The 23,337-nt window shown below is 31.0% G+C and overlaps 1 protein-coding gene across 2 annotated transcripts; it reads left to right on the top strand.

Annotated features, from left to right (window-relative positions):
- The first annotated feature begins 15,533 nt into the window (after nt 1-15,533).
- LOC108470712 (probable prolyl 4-hydroxylase 10) lies at nt 15,534-18,212 on the top strand. 2 transcript variants are annotated; one of them, XM_017772146.2, is made up of 8 exons: nt 15,534-15,971; nt 16,058-16,142; nt 16,661-16,758; nt 16,853-16,950; nt 17,068-17,197; nt 17,284-17,471; nt 17,573-17,661; nt 17,862-18,212. In XM_017772146.2, the coding sequence occupies exons 1-7, from the start codon at nt 15,775-15,777 to the stop codon at nt 17,644-17,646; spliced, it is 870 nt and encodes a 289-aa protein (XP_017627635.1). In that variant the 5' UTR covers nt 15,534-15,774; the 3' UTR covers nt 17,647-17,661; nt 17,862-18,212. The 2 variants fall into 2 exon arrangements, with proteins under 2 accessions (XP_017627635.1, XP_017627634.1); XM_017772145.2 differs by having other exon boundaries at nt 15,535-15,971; nt 17,855-18,212.
- The last annotated feature ends 5,125 nt before the right edge of the window (nt 18,213-23,337 follow it).

A 23,337-nucleotide genomic window follows, 5' to 3' on the forward strand; every position in this document is an offset into this window, starting at 1 on the left:
ACCACATTTGGCACCCAAAGAACATACTTGCAAGCATCTATATATTTTCACAACTTTATACGTACCTAGCATACTCGTTCATCATGATCACACACAACCATGGAATCCTAACAGAACTCATAGCAGACATACTAGCAGAACAATATAAACAAATACCCGAGTGGAGTACGAAAACTCACCTCAAACCCTTCATCCTCGTCAGCTTAGCTTGTCCGAACGCTTGATCCTCATTCGTCTTAACAACTAAGCATGACAACCATATATATATATATATATATCGGTTAAACCAAAGGTGTTTAAATCTTAAAACCTCGAATCCATTATTATACAGAAACTTTTCAAGATCCTCACTTTTCTTTTTCCTCTAATTCACGAGTATAGAAAGACTTAGGAGCTTACCAGCTTATTGGATTATCTATTTTCCAGACTCGAGTCTCATATTCACTGCCCCATGCAGAGCTTTCCTTAACTTTCTCTTCTTTGGAGAAACTAAAGAAGATGATGTAGATGAAAAGAAAATTATAAACAAAATTGAGAATAATTTCTTTAAAGAAATATCCATTCTCACACATATATATACCCCTATTTTGTAACAACCTAAATTTTAGTGGTATCGGGAACAATGATTCAAGATCACTAAATCCGATGAGTGAGTTAGAAAATTTGGTAAATTAATAATAATGAGTCAAGTGTAAATTTAGAAATGTTTTTTTAGAGAGAATTATGTGAATTAAAAGAATTTGTTAGGTCAAATGGGTCAAACACAAGGTATCGAGACCTTGAATCTATAAACCGAGCCATAAATATTTTTAGAAATATTTATGGAGTGTTATTGAGTTAGTATTAAAGTTTCATTAGCAAATTTTAACGTTTTGATAGTTAATTAATTAAAAATGACTAAATTAAAAAAAGTGTAAAACTTGTAGAAATGATAATAGCTTAAGTGTCTAATAAGGAGGGATTTAAAAGGTAATTAGACCCAAATTAATGGTTTGGACGGTTTGGGGCATGAAATAAGTAAGAAAATAATGTGAACAAGGGGCAAAATTGGAAATAACCTAAAATTCATAAGTTAAAAAGGATTTAATTGAAAAAACTAGAGAAATCATCATTTTTCTTCAGCTTAAAATGCTGTAGCAGACCTTCTAAGCTGTTTTTTCATATTTTTGCACCATGCGAGTTCAATTCTTGCTTTTTCCTTGTAATTTTTATGTTTTTGTGACTTTTACAATTAGGTCTACTTATTGAATTCATTAGTTTTTGATTCTATGGGTGAAATTGAAAGTTACCATGGTTGAGTGCTGGAATTTTATGATGATTAAACATGGATTTGAAGCTTTAATTTTGTTATGTGATGATTTTATTAAGTGATTTTAATAGAAATTAATTTTTAGGACGTAATTGTGAAAAAGTTAAGAATTAGGGTTTTGTACTGAAATTTTGAATACCAAAGGTTATGTAGTAGTTTACAATGATGTAATAAAGTGTTGATTGAGAAAAAATTGCTCAATTGATGGGTTAATTGAGTAGGGACTAAATTGTAAAAATTATAAAATTTGGGTTAAAAGTGTAATTTCAAAAATTTAAAAGGCATAAATTGTGAAGTGAATTAGGATTGAATTAGATGCTAATGAATGGAAAATTTTACATTATAGATCAAGATTCCGAAGATAAACAAGGAAAAGAGAAAATTTCTAATTAGTCCCTGATTTCCTACAACTCCTACAAAATCGGCCAGGTAAGTTCATATGGCTGAATTTTTATGTTCAATTTTTAATTTAGGATCGATACAATATTTACAATTAATATTTTTATTATTGAATTATGATAAATATACAATGTGAAAATCGAATTGAAAGTTCAAATTAAGGGAAACGCAGGATTAAGTACGTTCATTCAGTGATCAGTGATGAATTGATGGTTAAGACCATGGTTAAACCATGGCAAAGTGTGAAGTGTAAGACCATAGCAAAACTATGGCATAATGTGAAAGACCATAACTGGGTTATGGCACAATGAAAGTGAACGTAAGACCATGATTATATATGTGTGCAAGCGTAAGACCATAGTTAATCTATGGAAAATGTGATAAAGTGTGTAATCATGGCCAGGCCATGGTAAAATTTGTGCAAGACAAAAGTGAATGAGGCATCAAGCTAACAATGTACTCAATTCTGTAAGACGTTCTCTAATTTGACAAGTGTTGGTAAGTGTTATTTGAATTTAAGTGCTGGAATTTAGTTAAATATTGGTATTGAGCTCAATCAAGTGAATTCATCGTTAGAAAGTATGTATGATAGGATACATTTATGAAAAACTTACTATTTGAATTGATCTTGTATTTTGGTAAGATTTATGTTTTAAGCCTATGAGCTTATTAAGCTTTCATAAGCTTACTTTTGTGTATTAATGTTTTGTGTAGATTGATGAAAGTTCGGAGGATCAGATCATCACATTGGGCCACACTATCCAGATTTCACTAGTAGATTTTGTATTTCTATTTAAGGTTTATATGGCATGTATAGGATGGAATGAAAAGTAAATAAGCTTGAAATATGTTTATGAATGACTATCATACATATATATTAGTTTGCGTGTTTGTATTTATTAGTAAATAAAGGTGGTTAATGAATGAAATAATATAATAATTTTATGTAAATAGGTAGTGCAGTTATAGATTTAGCTTATCATATGAGTTATTGATTTGAATTGGTTTTTGTTTTGGAGTATATTGGTATATGAAAGGATTGTATGCAGGTTGTATGTGTAAAAGGGTGGGGAAAATGACCTATTTTCGTCCACATGGGTAGACACACGGTCTGGCATATGGGCATATGTTTTGGCTGCGTGTTCCCTGCACCTTAAAAATGAGAAACAAAATGCTCAGAAATGAGTACATGGGTAGAGACACGGGCGTATGTCTCAGTAGTGTGGGTGACACGGCCTTGGACACGGGCATGTTACATGACCGTGTGAAAACTGCACCTAATTTATGAAAATTAAATTAACCACACGGCCTAGCACAAGGGCGTGTGACTTGGCCGTGTGACTTCAATTTCTTCATGCCTTATAAGTTAGAGAGTTACACGGACACATGCATGTGTGACTACACGACCTGTAACGCCCCCTAACCCTATACCGTCATCGGAACAGGGTTACGAGACATTACCAGTCAGTACAGTCCAATTTCGATCATTAATTAAAATAAATATTTACACACATCCTAGTTTTAAGATGTCGTCCCTTTAATGGGCCCTCGCGGTCCAATATGAACAGTAAATTCAATTCGGGACTAATTTAGAATCACTACGAATTTTTAGTAAATTTCAAAATTCATACTACATACCGCTGTTAACCATAATTTACTCATTTCATGAGTACATCTACAACCTAAATGACTCTCATAAAACATCCTAGGTACATGTCATTACCAATAATTAACACACTTTACCTTAATGAATTCGGGATCGAACTGGGATGCTGATTCAACGTTCTATCTTTACTAAACCTGCGCACGGAAACAAACCGACAATGAGTATGGTATACTCAGTGGTATTTCCATAATCCGAACACTTAATAATATAACAATTAAACTTAAAATCACAATAACAATTATAAGTATTCATTTATTTGTTTTATAGATAAAATTTCAATTACTTACCATATAAATTCTATACAAGTCATATAACAAACACAATAACATATTTGTTCAATTCTTTTCATTTACTTACCGTATAAATTCTATACAATATATTCACAATTCACTTGTTTTCACACTTTACTTCTTAACAATATACCGTTTTAATTCATTCTAACATCAATCATCATCCATTTGAACTTCACTCATTTCATGAACCTTTTGGTTCATGTTTTCAATCTCATATCTCAATTTCAATTCTCAATTCAATTTCTCATTTCATTCCAATAGCTCAATCAATCAAATTCACTCGACTTATCTTTTCACTTATTTACCCCTATTAACAAACCCGGACTTTGACAGATACACGGATTCCAACCCAAACACACCAGTATGGCACATTGTGCCTAAAACGGTACATAGTACCTGATCAGTATACGACACATAAAGTGCCTAAAACGACACACGAGGTGCCTGTTACGACACACGAGGTGCCTGATACGACACACGAGGTGCCTGAAATACGACACACGAGGTGCCTGAAATACGACACATAAAGTGCCTGATTGATAAAGCCGGCAAATCCCGTACACTTCCAGATCCTATGGCATGCCAATTATATCCGACTCAGCCCGACTAGTTAATAGGGTATTTCATTCACTTTCTTAATTTAATAATTCTTTCATCAATATCTCATTCCGATAATTACACATATTTACCCATTTTCACAATTCATACAATTTCATTCAATTCAACAAATATATTTCAATTATGCACATTAATTCATAATTCAATACAATTCAATTCACTTTTCAATACCAAATATTCAAATATCACAATCTCATATATTCATATCAATTTCCTCATATTTCCAATCAATATATTTTTCAATATAACATTCATTCAATATTCAAATTTCTACATAAGTCATATATATTATATAATTCAATCAATATAATTTCAATCAAAATAATTTCGATCAATATAAATTCAATAAATTCATCGCATACTAAAATTAATCTATTTCAATTGTAAAACATCATAATTCAATCACTAACAATTGCCACATATATATAAATATAATAAATAATGACTAAGTTCGGATTATAGAAATACAAACCGTAATTTTCAAGCTAACTCCCGTTGACTTTGTCTTGTCCTTTCTTAGCCGAGATTTCCGGTACCACATTGACTACGAAATTAATACAATTCATAATCATTAATACTTTACTAATTCATATCTTGAGTTACAAAATTCTAAATTAAGATCCGTTAATTTTCCCTGAAACTAGACTCACAAATCTTCTTACAATAAAATTTTCAGAATTTTGGTTTAGCCATTAAGTACAGTTTATTCTTTAAATTCACCCTATTCTGCTATCTGACAGTTTCGTCCCTTCTTCACTAAAAATTAATTATCTCACAGTACAGAACTCGGATAACATTCTCGTTGATTTATAATGAAAATAGACTCATTAGGGATTCTAAACATATAACTTTAAGCCTCTAATTATTTTTATTCAATTTTGGTGATTTTCCAAAGTCAGAACAGGAAACCCGAATTCATTCTGACCTTGTCTCACAAAATTCATTATATCTTATAATTTACAATTCAATTGCTTATATCGTTTCTTCTATAAGAAACTAGACTCAATAATATTTAATTTCATATTTTATTCATCCTCTAATTCAATTTCTACAATTTTTGGTGATTTTTCAAACTTAGACTACTGCTGCTGTCCAAAATAGTCTTAGTACAAAATGTTGATTTACTTTAATTTCAATTTAATTCTAACTAAATTCACTTACTTTTCTATCTTAATTCATACTTTATTTCTATTGAAATTTCATCCATACTCTCATTTAAATATTAAATTTCCAGCATACTTTCCTAATTTCAAAATTTCATCAATTTAGTCCCTACAACATAAAACTTATAACTTACTTTACAATTTGATCCTATTATCAATTCTAGCTTGAAATTTACTCAATTAAACCCTTAATTCACTATTTTATTCAACATGAACTATACTTGAAAATCTATAAACTCTCAAAATATCAACTTAATTTCATCAAAGTCTTGTTCCAAAGCTTCTAAAACATCAAAATTTAAGAAGAAATGACTTAATTGACTTACCAAATTAAACTTTGAGCCTTGAAACCCAAATTTTCCTTTTCTTTTCCTTTCTTTCTTTCTCCCTGTTTCTTCTCTGTTTCGTTTGCTTTCATTCTGTTTCTTATGTTTCTTTACTTATTTATATAATATAATATATAATATAATATACTATAATAATAATTTAATATATATTTTAACACATAAAAATCTCAGATTTTTATATTTATGTCACTCACTTAGGACAAATGGCATAATTGCCATTTTGGTCGTCTTCATTTTCTTTTAATCTACAATTCAACTTTCATCCTTTATTCAATTTAGTCATTTTTCCTAATTACTCTTAATTAAACTAAATTTACTTAATTAAACTCTAATTAACCACTCAATTGACTTCGTAAATATTTTTAATAAATATTTACGAATCCATTTTTCGAAACAGAGACGAAAATACACTTTTTCGTAACGGTAAAATTCGGGTCGTTACAATTCTCCCCCCCTTTTATAATTTCGTCCTCGAAATTTACCTGAGAGAGGTGGGGGTATAAGTACAAAGATCTCGCTGTTCCTTTCGGTTCCCATATTGCTTCTTCAATATTATGACATTACCGCTCGGGCTAGTATCTCAACCGGCTCTTTTTCATACTATAGATTACATCAAATCTCAATATCCTTTGTCGGTATAACATGCAAGAGATTTGATCTCTATGATCTTCTGAGCTTCAAATCATGAAAAATTATCATAAACTTTCTGTAACTTTAGAAGCAAAACCAAGCAATATTTTACCAATTTAACTTTTCTACAACTTCACATAGCCCAACAGAACAATAACTCAATTTCTTTTTCAACCTGATCTTTAAAATTTTCTTCCAAAGTGGATCTTTAAGAAATATCATATCACTAATTAAATACTCAATATCCCAACGTTTCAAGTCCACATATGATTCTTATCTGTCAAAATTACTTTCAATCTATCTCGAATCACTTCCACTTTTCTTCAATTTCACGAATTAAACAACTCGCATATTCTTTTCTCATTGTATTTAATCAAATCCCATGCGCTTTACATCAATCATTATTCAGACTTCATACGTTGTTGAAAACTATTATTACGCACCCGTAACTTCTTGTACTTGTTCTATAATCGAGTATAAACCACGTATCTCAATGTAAATAATAGAAACCACCATACCATGTAATCGATAATCTCGTAAACCTAGATTTCAAACAATTATTGAGTAAGAAACTTATTCATACTAGAATAGAATATACAAGCTTCACCATACCTTCGATGATTACTCAAATACCGTCTTTCTTTTTCAAAGATCGAGATAATTCCAATTCAAACCCATAGAAATTTTATCCCACTTCCATTCGATATCCTTTCTAGTCGTAATAGCTCAAGATATCTCAGATCGATATAAACATTTATATACAATTTCAAAGTACTACTTTTCTTTCCGATCTTCAACACATCTTCCTCAAATCACTGTTCATCTTATTCTTCCAAAATGCATAGACATAGTACTACTATAATTTCATGCAAATTCTCCGTATAAGTTCGAATCTCTGTTCACTTTTATTTCTAAATAGATGTTTAATCGTAAATCAGATACTATATCCATTTAATCGATAACTCATTACCACATTTCGAAGCTTCGCAGATCTCAGTAAAGAAGTCGGTTTAATTTTTTATCTCTACCAAAATTGAACCATCTTCAAATGATAACAATCGATGTTCATAGCTCATAACACAAAACAAAGCTTTCAACTTGAATATACATACATTCATTGTCTTTTCGGATGATAATTAATTATCATATCTTGATCTTTTAATGCAAGAACAATAACTACCACTTCCGAATCAGGTATCAAATAATTCTTCCCATGTGATTCTAACATTTCGTAACATAAACCATTACTTCATTTTTATTATTATTATTATTATTATTATTATTATTATTATTATTATTTTGCATCAAAACACTGCTATCCCTGTAAACCACAAGTTTCTTTATCGGATTTCAGACTGAACCAGAACTAGTGCTTCAGTTAACTGAGCTTTCAACTAATCAGAACCTTGCTAACGTCTATCAGATCATTCCAATTCCACATCTTTCTATAATAACCGACTAGTTTTAGAAAACCTCTGATTTCAAATATATTTTTCACTATCATTTCAGTTACAAAATCTATAGCACATTCAACTTCTTCAATCAACAGTAGTTCGGGTAACTCTTCTGGAAACACATTAGAATTCTCTTGCACTATTGCCACTGATTTAAACCTTAACTTAAATATTTTAATATTCAATACATAAACAAGGTAAATACCATGACCCCTTTCCGGCATATATCTATGTTGGCATGTTCAATATCACAATAGACAATTAGCTCAATCTTCTCTGATTCAACAAAACATTTCATCATCTTGATCTTGCAACATATTATACTTCTGCTTATAATTTACCACCATATCATGCAGAATTAACCATTCCATTATTGAGATTATATCAAACAGTAAGAACATCAAATCGATCAGAAAACAGTAGTATCATTATCAAACAGTTCCTGCAGATCTTATCAGCCCATAAATACTAATCTGAAAAATTTAATGCTTCAATCCAAAAATTTCAGCGAACCCAACAAACAAATCTTTAATAGATACTGAACTTATGTAATCATAGGAATAGTCAAACCAAGATCAATTTAAAATAATCATATTAGTGCCGATAAAGAAGAAAGTACCTGTAATGACATCCGGTAGAGATAAATCTTCTCATATACAATTAACATATACCCTGGCTGATGTTCATTCTCCAGATTTTACAGTGAAGTCATTTGTCACACTTCGGCTTTCACTCGTATTTCTGAGATTACAGGGTAACCTACCTCTGTTAACTACATTACTCGGTCTTAAACTCTGAATAATGTCCTTTTTTTTTTTCAAGCAATCACTAAGATAATAATCAGGAGAATCATGTCTAACACATATTCCATTCCTTATTCTATATTCTTCAGTTTCTGTCTTCATTTAAACCATCTTCAAACCATTTGTATCATACGCTTTCTATCGGAATATACCCTCCGATATATTTATTTAATCAAACAAATTCCCTTCATACACGATTGCGCTTATATGATCCTGTTTAAGCTTCAAGAATTCTATACGTTTCTGATCAAGAAATCTCTGACTGATATATATATATTTCTTTCAGAACTCATCTCAGAAAACTTTCAAATAACCCTTTCTTAATTACGACATAATCAATGTTTTCTACCACTGGTAAGCTGAATCTTTTAACAGAAATATCATACCCTTCTAACCTTTAATCGGTGATCAGAACAATTCATTTACAATCCCGATAATATTCTCTAACCAGGTTTCAGTTTCTTTCAAGATCATTCTCAACTGTAATTCTCAATTCATCCACACCATATATATACATGTCCGGATCATTAACAGCAGATAACTTACCCGCTCGGACAAGCTCTATACCTTGAAGCACTTCTGGAACCGATTGAGAAACAGGAGGGTAGATATCATAACAAATACAATTTCTTCTATTCACCGAAAAACATCGCTTATAAATCTAAATAATTATGTATCATTTTTTTCTATTATTTCATCGGTCATCATTCAAGAATTAATTACCCATTGAGTTTATACCCGGTGTTGTTGATTCAGTTTTCATCTAATTCACGAGACTATTCGCTCTCAAAGACACATTTCATAATCAATACCATCGATATTTTTGTCTAACATTTTCACTATAAAACAAGTACCAAACAAATATATCAAGATCCGATCCCGACTCAATTTCGACTCAATTATGACATGTACCTCTAGACTCAATTCCGAGTTCGATTTAGTCCGAGAATCGGCTAAACTCGAATAGCTCTGATACCACTAAATGTAACGCCCCCTAACCCTATACCGTCATCGAACAGGTTACGAGACATTACCAACAAGATAGTCCAATTTCGATCATTAATTAAAATAAATATTTACACACATCCTAGTTTTAAGATGTCGTCCCTTTAATGGGCCCTCGCGGTCCAATATGAACGATAAATTCAATTCGGGACTAATTTAGAATCACTACTAATTTTAGTAAATTTCAAAATTCATACTACATACCGCTGCCAACCATAATTTACTCATTTCATGAGTACATCTACAACCTAAATGACTCTCATAAAACATCCTAGGTACATGTCATTACCAATAATTAACACACTTTACCTTAATGAATTCGGGATCGAATCGGGATCTTGATTCAACGTTCTATCTTTACTAAACTGCGACGAAACAAACCGTGACGTTGAGTATGGTATACTCAGTGGTATTTCCATAATCCGAACACTTAATAATATAACAATTAAACTTAAAATCACAATAACAATTATAAGTATTCATTTATTTGTTTTATAGATAAAATTTCAATTACTTACCATATAAATTCTATACAAGTCATATAACAAACACAATAACATATTTGTTCAATTCTTTTCATTTACTTACCGTATAAATTCTATACAATATATTCACAATTCACTTGTTTTCACACTTTACTTCTTAACAATATACCGTTTTAATTCATTCTAACATCAATCATCATCCATTTGAACTTCACTCATTTCATGAACCTTTTGGTTCATGTTTTCAATCTCATATCTCAATTTCAATTCTCAATTCAATTTCTCATTTCATTCCAATAGCTCAATCAATCAAATTCACTCGACTTATCTTTTCACTTATTTACCCCTATTAACAAACCCGGACTTTGACAGATACACGGATTCCAACCCAAACACACCAGTACGGCACATTGTGCCTAAAACGGTACATAGTACCTGATCAGTATACGACACATAAAGTGCCTAAAACGACACACGAGGTGCTGTTACGACACACGAGGTGCTCACTATTTACGACACGAGGTGCCCGATACGACACACGAGGTGCTGATACGACACACGAGGTGCCCGAAATACGACACACGAGGTGCCCGAAATACGACACATAAAGTGCCCGATTGATAAAGTCGGCAAATCCGACACTTCCGGATCCTATGGCATGCCAATTATATCCGACTCATTCGACTAGTTAATAGGGTATTTCATTCACTTTCTTAATTTAATAATTCTTTCATCAATATCTCATTCCGATAATTACACATATTTACCCATTTTCACAATTCATACAATTTCATTCAATTCAATAAATATATTTCAATTATGCACATTAATTCATAATTCAATACAATTCAATTCACTTTTCAATACCAAATATTCAAATATCACAATCTCATATATTTATATCAATTTCCTCATATTTCCAATCAATATATTTTTCAATATAACATTCATTCAATATTCAAATTTCTACATAAGTCATATATATTATATAATTCAATCAATATAATTTCAATCAAAATAATTTCGATCAATATAAATTCAATAAATTCATCGCATACTAAAATTAATCTATTTCAATTGTAAAACATCATAATTCAATCACTAACAATTGCCACATGTATATAAATATAATAAATAATGACTAAGTTCGGATTATAGAAATACAAACCGTAATTTTCAAGCTAACTCCCGTTGACTTTGTCTTGTCCTTTCTTAGCCGAGATTTCCGGTACCACATTGACTACGAAATTAATACAATTCATAATCATTAATACTTTACTAATTCATATCTTGAGTTACAAAATTCTAAATTAAGATCCGTTAATTTTCCCTGAAACTAGACTCACAAATCTTCTTACAATAAAATTTTCAGAATTTTTAGTTTAGCCATTAAGTACAGTTTATTCTTTAAATTCACCCCTATTCTGCTGTCTGACAGTTTCGTCCCTTCTTCACTAAAAATTAATTATCTCACAGTACAGAACTCGGATAACATTCTCGTTGATTTATAATGAAAATAGACTCATTAGGGATTCTAAACATATAACTTTAAGCCTCTAATTATTTTTATTCAATTTTTGGTGATTTTCCAAAGTTAGAACAGGGAAACCCGAATTTATTCTGACCTTGTCTCACAAAATTCATTATATCTTATAATTTACAATTCAATTGCTTATATCGTTTCTTCTATAAGAAACTAGACTCAATAATATTTAATTTCATATTTTATTCATCCTCTAATTCAATTTCTACAATTTTGGTGATTTTTCAAACTTAGACTACTGCTGCTGTCCAAAATAGTCTTAGTACAAAATGTTGATTTACTTTAATTTCAATTTAATTCTAACTAAATTCACTTACTTTTCTATCTTAATTCATACTTTATTTCTATTGAAATTTCATCCATACTCTCATTTAAATATTAAATTTCCAGCATACTTTCCTAATTTCAAAATTTCATCAATTTAGTCCCTACAACATAAAACTTATAACTTACTTTACAATTTGATCCTATTATCAATTCTAGCTTGAAATTTACTCAATTAAACCCTTAATTCACTATTTTATTCAACATGAACTATACTTGAAAATCTATAAACTCTCAAAATATCAACTTAATTTCATCAAAGTCTTGTTCCAAAGCTTCTAAAACATCAAAATTTAAGAAGAAATGACTTAATTGACTTACCAAATTAAACTTTGAGCCTTGAAACCCAAATTTTCCTTTTTCTTTTCCTTTCTTTCTTTCTCCCCTGTTTCTTCTCTGTTTCGTTTGCTTTCATTCTGTTTCTTATGTTTCTTTACTTATTTATATAATATAATATATAATATAATATACTATAGTAATAATTTAATATATATTTTAACACATAAAAATCTCAGATTTTTATGTTTATGCCGACCTCACTTAGGACAAATAGCATAATTGCCATTTTGGTCCTCTTCATTTTCTTTTAATCTACAATTCAACTTTCATCCTTTATTCAATTTAGTCATTTTTCCTAATTACTCTTAATTAAACTAAATTTACTTAATTAAACTCTAATTAACCACTCAATTGACTTCGTAAATATTTTTAATAAATATTTACGAATCCATTTTTCAGAAACGGAGACCCGAAAATACACTTTTTCGGTAACGGTAAAATTCGGGTCGTTACACGACCTAACCACACGGACGTGTCCCTAAACCACACGAGCGTGTCCCTAAACCACACGGGCGTGTGAGCCCTGTATATAAGAAAAATTTTGAAATTTCTAAAAAAAATTCTTGGAGATTCTGATTTAGTTCCGATTCAATTCTAATGTGCATATTGGGCCTCGGGGGCCTATATAAGAGTCAATATGGTTGAAGTTAGTTATGAATATTGTTTTGATTCGATTTATCTATAATTAATCTGTAAATTTTTTGTAATACTCTGTAACCCTATTTCGGTTATGGATACGAGTTATGAGTGTTACATATTTTGCACAGTCTTTATAATCCAAAATAGTCCTTCACTAATCATTCTGTCTCCCACTAGGGAATCAACTGGTTCCAACTTAATTGAACCAGAATTGAATCTCAACTAATTACCAATTAGCCCAAAAATCTCCAAGTTTCTCGGTAGAGCATGCCGACTAACTATTTTATTCAATTAACTCCCAATTTCCCTTTAACTCTAGGACTTTACTAAAAACCGGGTGTAACACCCCTAAAAAAAACTTCTACAATTGTGAAAATATAAAAAACTTGTAATATAAATATTTGGCATCATAATATCATGTCCATTTCTTCATCACTCAACTTTTCAATAATATCTCTTATTAATGAAAAATTTTGAGGATTGCATGCATGTGCATATTTTTGTCCATTAAAATTTTCTAATCTAAAACTATTCAAGAGCAAATTATAATAATAAGCATAAATCAATAAATTGTAAAGGGTAACTTATAATGTTTCCACAACACAAAACATAAAATTAAGAATACCAGGTTTTCTATTTCAATGCAATTAATCTTAATTTGAATTTTGTGTAAATGTGAATTTGTTATAAAATTTATTTCCATTTATGGTTTTTGGATATTAGGTTTGAGATAAATATATTTAATGAAATAAAAAAGTAAAAATTAAATTAAATATGGGATATTTTTTAAAACCTCACTTAAAAAAAATTAAACTTTCACTATCCATATATTTGATGATAATCCTTGAATCAAAAGAATTTTTTATTAGCATATTTGGCAAAATCGGAGAAGTTCCTTTTTTTTTTTCTTTTCTTTTTGGGGTTTTTACATATTTATAGACGTCCAATGCCTCTACTTCAAAAGCTGAAAGCTTTAGTTAGGAAGTTTGAGGATCAAATTGATAGAATTTGTAAATGTGAAGGGTTAAATTTATTGAATTATTTAGAATTAAGATCAAATTGATAGAATATGTAAATATTGATGACTAAATGTGTTATGATACTATTTCGAAAAAAGTCACACTATTATTTACATTATCAATTTAATGGCAGGTAACTAAAATAAGAATGAATACAAAATTTAGTGTCTAAATTGAAAATTTTAAAATTATGTGACCAAAACATGAATGCAAATATAATTGAATGATAATTTGTATATTTTACCTTTAAAAACATATTATTTAAATAAAAAATTGCATGTAAATGAGTTTAATCAAGTTGACTCAAATGGTTGAATTTCATGTCGAGATGAACTTAAACTTGATAAATAGTAATTTTACCTTGATTGAATCGAGTTTTAAGCAGAAAATTTGGCATCAATCTGGAAGCGTTGACTCAATTACGATTTTGGTTGTAATTAGCCTGGCCTTACTTCCTAAAAGATAATGGTTTTTAATCCCCAAACGCTACTTCTCATAGCAGTTTGCCCATAAATGCACAAAAATATCATGCATTCTTCCCCCCTTAACCTGTCAAAGGGTTAGGCAGTTCTCCTAGCGCGGTAGGTTTGATGAGATTTAAGTCAAACTTGGATATGATTTGGGCTAGCTTCACTCGGATCGAATTTAATTTAAATAATAATAAAATTTAAATTTAAATTTAGTTATAAAAATATATAAAATAATAATTATATATTTATTTATTCATAATCTGACCATAACAAATACAAATACAAATTGTTTTATTGTTCCTCAATTCCTCATGTCTTAGCACGACTTATCCACTATTAATATAATATAGGTTTAATGACAAATTTAGTTGATAACGTTGGTATATTTTGTCAAAATAATTCTAATTAGTTTTTGAGTTTTTTTACCATCAATTTTTTAATTAATTTTTTAATGAATTAATAAAAGTACGGTTAAAAAGTTAAATGAAATGTAATTTTTACTAAGATAACCCAATAAGATAACTATACATAAAAAATAAAAAATTTAAAAATAATACATTAAATTTAAAAAAGTCTTAGTTTAAAGAAAATAAACATAATTATCTAAAAAGAACTCAGAGAAAATTTTTTCAATAAACAAATATATGAAAATTGAAACTTTTAAAAGAAAAATATTGAAACATTGAATTTATTCATTAATTATGTGAGAAAAATAAAATGAAAAAATAAACAAAGGTTAATAAAGCTAAAAAATACAACATACAAATGTTAATAGGTTAAGCCTATAATGTATAAACAAACAAAAAAAAAACGTGAAAGTCAAATGACCTGATTTGGGGTAATTAATAACAGATCAGAATGAGCTGTATTTAGCTCCAGTCACATTGCTATTTAATTATTTATGCACCCAATACCCATACTTTAAGATTTAATCTCTGAAAATAAAGAAGCAAAGTGAGTTTGGATAAAAAGTTAAGGGAGTAAATCTCAAATTTTACTAATTTAGAGGCACTGAAAAAGTATTAAGGAGAGAGAAAGTGCATAAAGGAGAGATATGGAAGTGCAATTAAAGAACAGTACAAGTACGAACAAATTTCGAAAGACTTTGTCTTTGGATGTGCATAATTCAACGAAGCCAACGAAAATAAAATAAAATAAAATTCTAAAAAAGAATCAAAAAGAGCTACCGTCTACTCTTTAACTGGCTCTCTCATTAAACACCTAGTTGAAGAAAATTCCAGATCTCGATCTCCCCACTTTCACTATCAATGGCGAAGCCAAGGCTTTCGCGCGTTCCGGCCCGGAAATCTTCATCGTCAACCATGTTTCTAACTCTGCTCATCATGTTCACCTTCCTGGTTTTGATTCTTTTGGCGCTCGGGATCCTTTCAATTCCCAGCAGTAACTCCCGCAGTTCGCACAAACCCAACGATTTGAGCTCGATTGTGCATAACGTCGTCGACAAGTGAGTTCCTTTTTTGAAAATTTTCCCTTCAAGATGCCAATCTGGTAATAAGTCTGATTCTAAACTGCATTTTTCGGAATCGGCAGAAACGATTATGATGAGGGGGTAGGAGAGCAATGGGTTGAAGTCATCTCCTGGGAGCCTAGAGCTTTTATCTATCACAATTTCTTGGTAAGGTTTTTCTTTTTTGGCTGAATCTGTTGCTTATTTGGTTTCATTTTTATTATTTTGGTTCGGGTTCAAATTTATCTTTTATTATTAACTGAAACATGATTGCACTTGACACTATTAATTAAACAAGCATTTTCTTTTAAATTTCAATCTTAGAAAAATTTCCAGTATTCTAATGCTTTAAATGGAAAATGCATTGCGAGTTCTTTTTTATCAAGTGCATCCTAAATCCTAATATATTCTTTAGTTATTTGACGGATCCATGAATTAGAAAATGATTTCTGTCCAAAGTTTATAGAATTCTTCATGGGAACTAAAAAGGAAGAAAAAGAAAATCACGTGAAGTAAATATTAGAATGATAAATGACTTTGTATCATGTTATCCGGTTTTTTTTTTTTTTTTTTTAATTTTTGAGCTGCTCCTATGAATATGGATTTCTTAACTAGCCGGAAGCTAATTGTTAGTTAGATAGAAAGATTTTGAACCTGATCGAGGTCCTTATTCGATATTTTGGCAGTCCAAGGAGGAATGTGAATACCTAATTGACCTTGCCAAGCCTCATATGGAAAAATCAACCGTTGTTGATACTGAAACTGGCAAGAGTAAAGATAGCAGGTATGTAATTCTTTCTGTTCTTGTTGCATAAGTTTTCCTGTGCATCTTTGTTTACTCTTTGATTCTATGCTACACACTGGATGTTTACATTTAGGGTGCGGACAAGTTCTGGAACATTTCTGCCTAGAGGACGTGACAAGATTATTAGGAACATTGAGCAGAGAATTGCAGATTTTACCTTCATACCTGTAGGTATGTGTTGGATTAATCCAAATTTTCACATATTATTCCTTAAAGTCTTCTTTAAGTAGTTTTTGGTTTTTTATGCTATATGTGGAAAGTTACTAACGTCAACATGATAATACACAGAGCAAGGGGAAGGACTTCAAGTTCTCCACTATGAAGTAGGCCAAAAATATGAGCCTCACTATGACTACTTCATGGACGAGTTCAATACTAAGAATGGGGGCCAACGCATAGCTACAGTCCTTATGTACCTGTAAGTGACATGATAGATTTATCCTGTGTTTCTTCTCCTAATGCATTATGAGAAAGTTGACTTTTTTTGCTGTTATCTATTTACAGCTCAGATGTTGAAGAAGGGGGAGAGACGGTGTTTCCTTCTGCAAAGGGGAACATTAGTGCCGTGCCTTGGTGGAATGAATTATCTGAATGTGGAAAAGGGGGACTTTCTGTCAAACCAAAGATGGGTGATGCATTACTTTTCTGGAGCATGAAGCCTGATGCAACTCTAGATCCTTCAAGTCTGCATGGTTAGTACCCTAAACCTTAATTGTTTATCACAAGTTAATATCTACTTTCTCTTCATCTGTTTTCTGCGTTCATTTACTATTTACTATTTTTAATCATCCAGGTGGCTGCCCTGTGATTAGAGGAAATAAATGGTCATCTACAAAATGGATGCGAGTCAATGAGTACAAGGTTTAAACGGCAGCTATAAAGGTAACTTTTACTACAGCTATGCTTCATCTGATTCTTTATCTAGGCTGCTTAAAGTAAAGTAATGAACATGAAGATTATACCATATGTGATATAGGTCTACATTATAGATATATTTTCTGGAAATGGGTGAATTATATAGTAATTAAAACTAGACTTGACTGCAAATGATGATCTTATAGATATATTTTGTTAGTTGACAGGATTGAATTGGATTCCTTACTGCCCTTGTTGTACTTTGGAAAGTTAAAAGTGAGTTCTACAACAGCTTGAGCTTGGTGCCTTCTTCCTATCAGTTTACCGGTAGTGATCTTTCCTGCTGACTTGGACACATGCTCATACTTTGAATTTTGTTTTTTGGGTTTGTTTCCAGATTTAGTAAAGGAAGTGCTTTTTTTTTTTTATGTTACTACTAGCAATAATTATAGTAGAATAAAAGTCGGGCAAAAGCAATACATGCCAAAGTGTAATGCCTAGCAGTGCAGCATAGATGAATCGATTAATGGGAACACACAATCATTTATTTGACATAATATTACAATATATTCATAACAGTCCCTCTCTCATTTTCCTTTTGGTTACTTTTCCTGATCGTGAAACCTGATTTAATTTCCTGCAACTGCAAATCCATTGGCTCAAGAGAATTCTGTAAGAGATTGACAGAATATGTATTACTCGATTATACATTACTTTGTATGAAATTCAATAATTTTGAAAAGAATTTTAGTAATTTAGCAAGTTGTTGAAACTTTTGTAATTGGATTTGGATGTAAATGTTTGTACTTATACAATTGTGGCATGTTCGAGTAATTATTATAAGTAGTGGGTCTCACCGAATTGAGTGTAATTAGATTATGTTTTTCCATTCCCTATGGCTTTATAAAAAAAATAGTGATCATTTAAGTTTAAAAAGTTATTTTTAGACTATAATGCCAAACCATTTTAATTTTAGGGCATATATTTTATTTTTAAAATATAATTATATATTTATTATTGGATAAAAATGCTTTGTTATTAGACACCAAGGTTAGTCTTTCACGCAAATTTTGACTTAATAGCAAATTAAATTTATAAAAATTATATTATAAATTGGCATAATTGTAGAAAATATCCTTAACGTATATGGGTTTTTGAGTTTGAGTTTTTAACTTTTTTTTTTTTTGGATTGATACTCTCAACGTTATGATTTTTTCAGAAATCGATCTAATTTTAATGGAAAACTTGAATTGACCGTTAATCAAATCACAGGTCAACAAAGTAGATTATGTGGCATGCTACATCAGCATAAGACGTCATAGATGACGTCTTCTATAAAAAAATTTGTTTTAACAATTTTTTTATTTTGTTTTTTCTTCTCCTCTTTCTTGCTTCCCCTTTAGTTGTTCTTTATGTTGTGTCCAATTCCCACCACTACTGCCTCCCCTCTCACTTCTCACTATCCTAACCCTCACCATCGCTCCCTTTACTCTTCTTGTACGGCTGAGCAAGTCCATATCTAAGCTTCAGTCGATGAATTGCATCACAGAGTTTCTTCACCAGTGTTGCGTTAGGACTCAACAACTAATCCTTAGGCATGAGATTAAACTGCATTACATTTGCAAATAACTGAAACCTAAGCCTAAGCTCCAGATTTCACCCAAATGAGAAAACAACCCATTCGTCGCACCCACAAAGGACAAAAAACCAAATACCAAATTTGCAAATTTACAAAATAGATGAGAACACTAGAAGTCCACAGCAACTCTATCCTCTTGGAATAAACAGATCGGCCTGAAACCTTATCAAAATACTAACATCTAACAAATAATTTGAAGTTCACTTTTAATAGTATATTTTACAATATCTATAGGGAAAAAATTCAAAAATGGAGTCTTGATGCTTAAGCTTATAGCCACAAAAAAAAAAAAATTCAAATCTTTTGCAAGAAAAACCACGGTTGCTATTTGCTAAAGATAATATCATAGCAAATTCTTGTTTGTACATGAACTTCACCCAGAAACCAGAAAAAAAAGAAAAGTAGCAGAAATAAAGCAAACAAAAAATTAGTATCTTTAAAGTTGCAGTAATTTACTATTGCAATTTAAGAAAAAAAAATCTAACACCTTGAATTTTGGGGTTAAAAGTTTTAAGTTTTGTGGTTAGGGTTAGAGAGAAGGGTGTGTTATTGAGTATTGTTTTTGCGTTATATTGTAAGAATGAGCTTGTTGGTCTAGTGGTTTGTTGTGTGTTAATTTGTCTTTAAGTTTGAGTTCTTGTGAGTGCGTTTTGAGTAATATATTTTTACATTGTTAAATAATGGATTTGTTTTATGTTTAAAAATAAGTATTAGTCTTATTTTTATTATTTTTATTTTTATCAGGAGTCACGTTCTCCTTTTCCCTCTTCTTTTTCTTTCTTTCATTTTCTTTTCTTTTCTTTTTAAAAATGGTGGTGTGTGATTTTCGAGGGGCTTTTGATTCCCTGGTCGTCGAATCGGGTTTTGGACGTCTCTGATCACGAATCAGGTGTGGTATTTGAAACTCTTTTATTTTATTGCGAAATTGTTGATTTGCTATGGAACTTGGCGATCTTTTATGTGTTTGGTAATTGGACAAGTTAGGCTCGCATCGTTTGTAATTTTCTAAAATGCATTGCGTTATGGTTGGTTTTTGAAACGACATGATTGAAGGTCATTTTAGTGACCGAAAAACTTGATTTTCAAGCTGATTATGGGTGTTGTTGTAGCCACACAAGCGTGTGCCGGTTCACACGACCGTGTAGAATTAGGAATTAAGGTTTTTGGGTAAAATTTGGTGCTACACAGCCTGGCCACACGACCGTGTGGTCAATTTGGGGATTTTTGTCGATTTTCACACGGTCGTGTCCATTGGACACATAGGTGTGTGTGTTAGGGAATTAGGGATTTAGTGATTTGGTGCCACACGGCCTGGCCACACGGTCGTGTGGCTAATTTGGGGATTTAGGGATCCTACAAGGGCGTGTGTTTTGGACACACGATCATGTCTAGTGGACACACGGGCATGTGAGACTCTCACACAGTCGTATCAGCCCTGTACTCTATTTTAGTATAAATGGACAGTGAGTTACACGTTCTGTTCCCACGACCATGTCCCTGGTTCACACGACCGTTTGACTTCCCACACGACCTAGGCATTTCCACACTGCTGGAGCACACGGGCGTGTGGTTCTAAGTCACTTGTTTTGGTTTTGCGTATGTTTTGATATGAAAGTGAGTCTGTGTATTCCGACCTTTGGCTAGACTTTAGTAAGGGTAGTTAAGTCTCCGTATCTGTAATTGTTGTGTGTGAGATGTCTGATTCTGAACCCGGTTAACTGGGTGTGTGCATATCTGTTCTGTCTGACTGTCTGTCAATATGTCATTGTTTTGTGAGATTGGATGCATACATACACTTGCATAAAGTAAAGTTTTGGGTTGGTTGCGAAGAGAAAAGAGATCGATTTCGATCGATTTGGCAGCTTTTATCGCAACTTATTCATAACGATTTATCGTGATCAGTATTGCATGTCGCCACTTAAATCGCAACATATCTGTACAACGAACTACTGCATTGCACTATACTGCATATACGCTAGCCCTTCTGCGTATTATCATCTGAGAGGCTTAGACCACATATATGGTCTGTAGGGTTGGATGGGTCTTTCGAGGTTCTATATGGTGTGTTTAGTTGGATGAGATAAAACAGCTCTTTTAGGGTGTAATTGAGGGATGGAGAGGTGTTTTGGCTGGATGGGTGGGTTCATATTACTTGTTTACAATCATACGCATCTGATTGAGTGTTTTGGTGTAAGATTATTTGACTGTATTCTGTCTGATTAAATAACACTTATGACTGAGTGTGTGTGTGACATGATGTGTTTGGATTATTACTGTCTATTGGGAGGTTGGTTCCTAGTTCACTTTCTGGTCCTGTGTATATCTGTAAGCCTGTTTCGCTTTCGAAATGTATTTCCGTAAACCTATTGTTATTCATTATAAACTCACACTAAGCTCATGTAGCTCACCCCTTTAGTGTTTCCCCTTTTAGGTACCTTCCTGAACTCTGACGCTGGATTTGGTATGCGGAGGTCTCAAACAGTCATAATTAAAAATAAAATAACAATTCTTCTTTTCAGTTTTCATTTTATTATATTGTTTCGAACTATAAAGATTATAAAAACTGTGGTACAAGTTTAGTTTTTGATCTTTCTTGTAATCTTGCTTTGCACATAAACTAAACTTAACTGTTATATTTCTATTTGAAATCTAAAGTATTAAATGTTTTTGGTTCGTAAAGAAATAAATATTTTTGGGAATGGAATTTAAGATGACTTGTTTTATAAATTTTTTTTCTCATAATCACTTCCGTGATCAATGTAGCCTCCGAGATTTGGTGTAAACTTTTAGGCCGGGTTTAGGGCATTACAAAAATCGTAGAAAATAACTAAGTTCAAGAAAGACAAAGCAGCCAAGGTAAGGACTCAAACAAACAAGATAAACATCATAACTAAACAAAACCTACAACAACTTGAAATAAATTAATTAATTAATAAATAAAACCCAGATTTTTAAACTAAGAACTTTAGTAAAATCAAATATAAGAAAAGAAAAGAAAAGAAAATCATGATTTGCAATTTCTGTAGAAAATATCATCTATTGTAAAAGAAGAAAAAAGAGGATACAAAAGAGCACAAACCAGAGAGAGAGATGTTGATTGTAATATCCCCACTTTTTTTAAAAAAAGAAAAGAAAAAGAGAATAAGAATATTTAAGGTAGAAGTCCTGGAATAAATGATCTATAAATAAATAGTAGTATAAGAAATTGTGATCGTTTTTAGAGAAAACGATCAAACATGAAAACACAAAAGATTATTAGTAGGAGTATGTGGTTAAGTTAAAAATTCAATATCGAATTCAGGGATTAAATTGAATAAGTTAGAAAATTTTAGAGACTAAAGTGCAATTATCCTATTTTATTTTGATGGAAAGGATTTAATGACAATTTTTCCCTTACTTAAAAAAATCAATGGTTTCATGATAGCTTTTAAATGATTTTTTATTAAGTAATATTATATATATATATATATATATATATAAGAGAAAAAAGAGAGAAAGGTAACATCTTTCTCATCTTTCTTTTTACATCAAAATAAAGGGGAAAGAAAGAAAAAATTCTTCCATCATTTTTCTTCAAATTCAAGTGTAAGGTATGGTTTTTCTTCAATTTTTTTTTAGATTTTGAATCTTTGAAGCTTGCTTTACATATATATAACAATAGTTTTGATTTTATCAAGTATTTTGGAAGTTGTCATTAAAGAATATTGATGTAAGGTTAGAAAACTTAAGTGAAATAGATATATTTTTGGATAAAAAATTATTAGAAGATGAATTCTAGCTTTATAGAACTGTGAAAAAGAAACAAAAATGGATGAAAAGTTTATTTGGTACATGTTAAAGAGGAAGTAGAGAACATTGGCCACTTTGTGTAATATTGGAATAATCATGCATATTTAAGCTTGTTTTTATTAGTTTTAGTTTTGGAATGGATAAATGATGTTGTTTTGTATTGAATTGCTCCTATTGTAGCTAAAAATGAAGCGAACATCTTGAAGGAGAAAGACGAAGAAAATGAGTAAAGCGATTAAAACTTTGATTTGTGCTAATTTCTTATTTTCATTACA

Source organism: Gossypium arboreum, chromosome 11, assembly GCF_025698485.1.
Source record: "Gossypium arboreum isolate Shixiya-1 chromosome 11, ASM2569848v2, whole genome shotgun sequence".
In the NCBI taxonomy this organism is placed as follows: domain Eukaryota; kingdom Viridiplantae; phylum Streptophyta; class Magnoliopsida; order Malvales; family Malvaceae; genus Gossypium; species Gossypium arboreum.

Coding starts and splice junctions, on each gene's coding strand:
- LOC108470712 (XM_017772146.2), top strand. CDS start 15,775: ATGGCGAAGCCAAGGCTTTCGCGCGTTCCGGCCCGGAAATCTTCATCG. Junction 15,972..16,057: donor GTGCATAACGTCGTCGACAA/GTGAGTTCCTTT, acceptor CGGAATCGGCAG/AAACGATTATGATGAGGGGG. Junction 16,951..17,067: donor TTTTACCTTCATACCTGTAG/GTATGTGTTGGA, acceptor GATAATACACAG/AGCAAGGGGAAGGACTTCAA.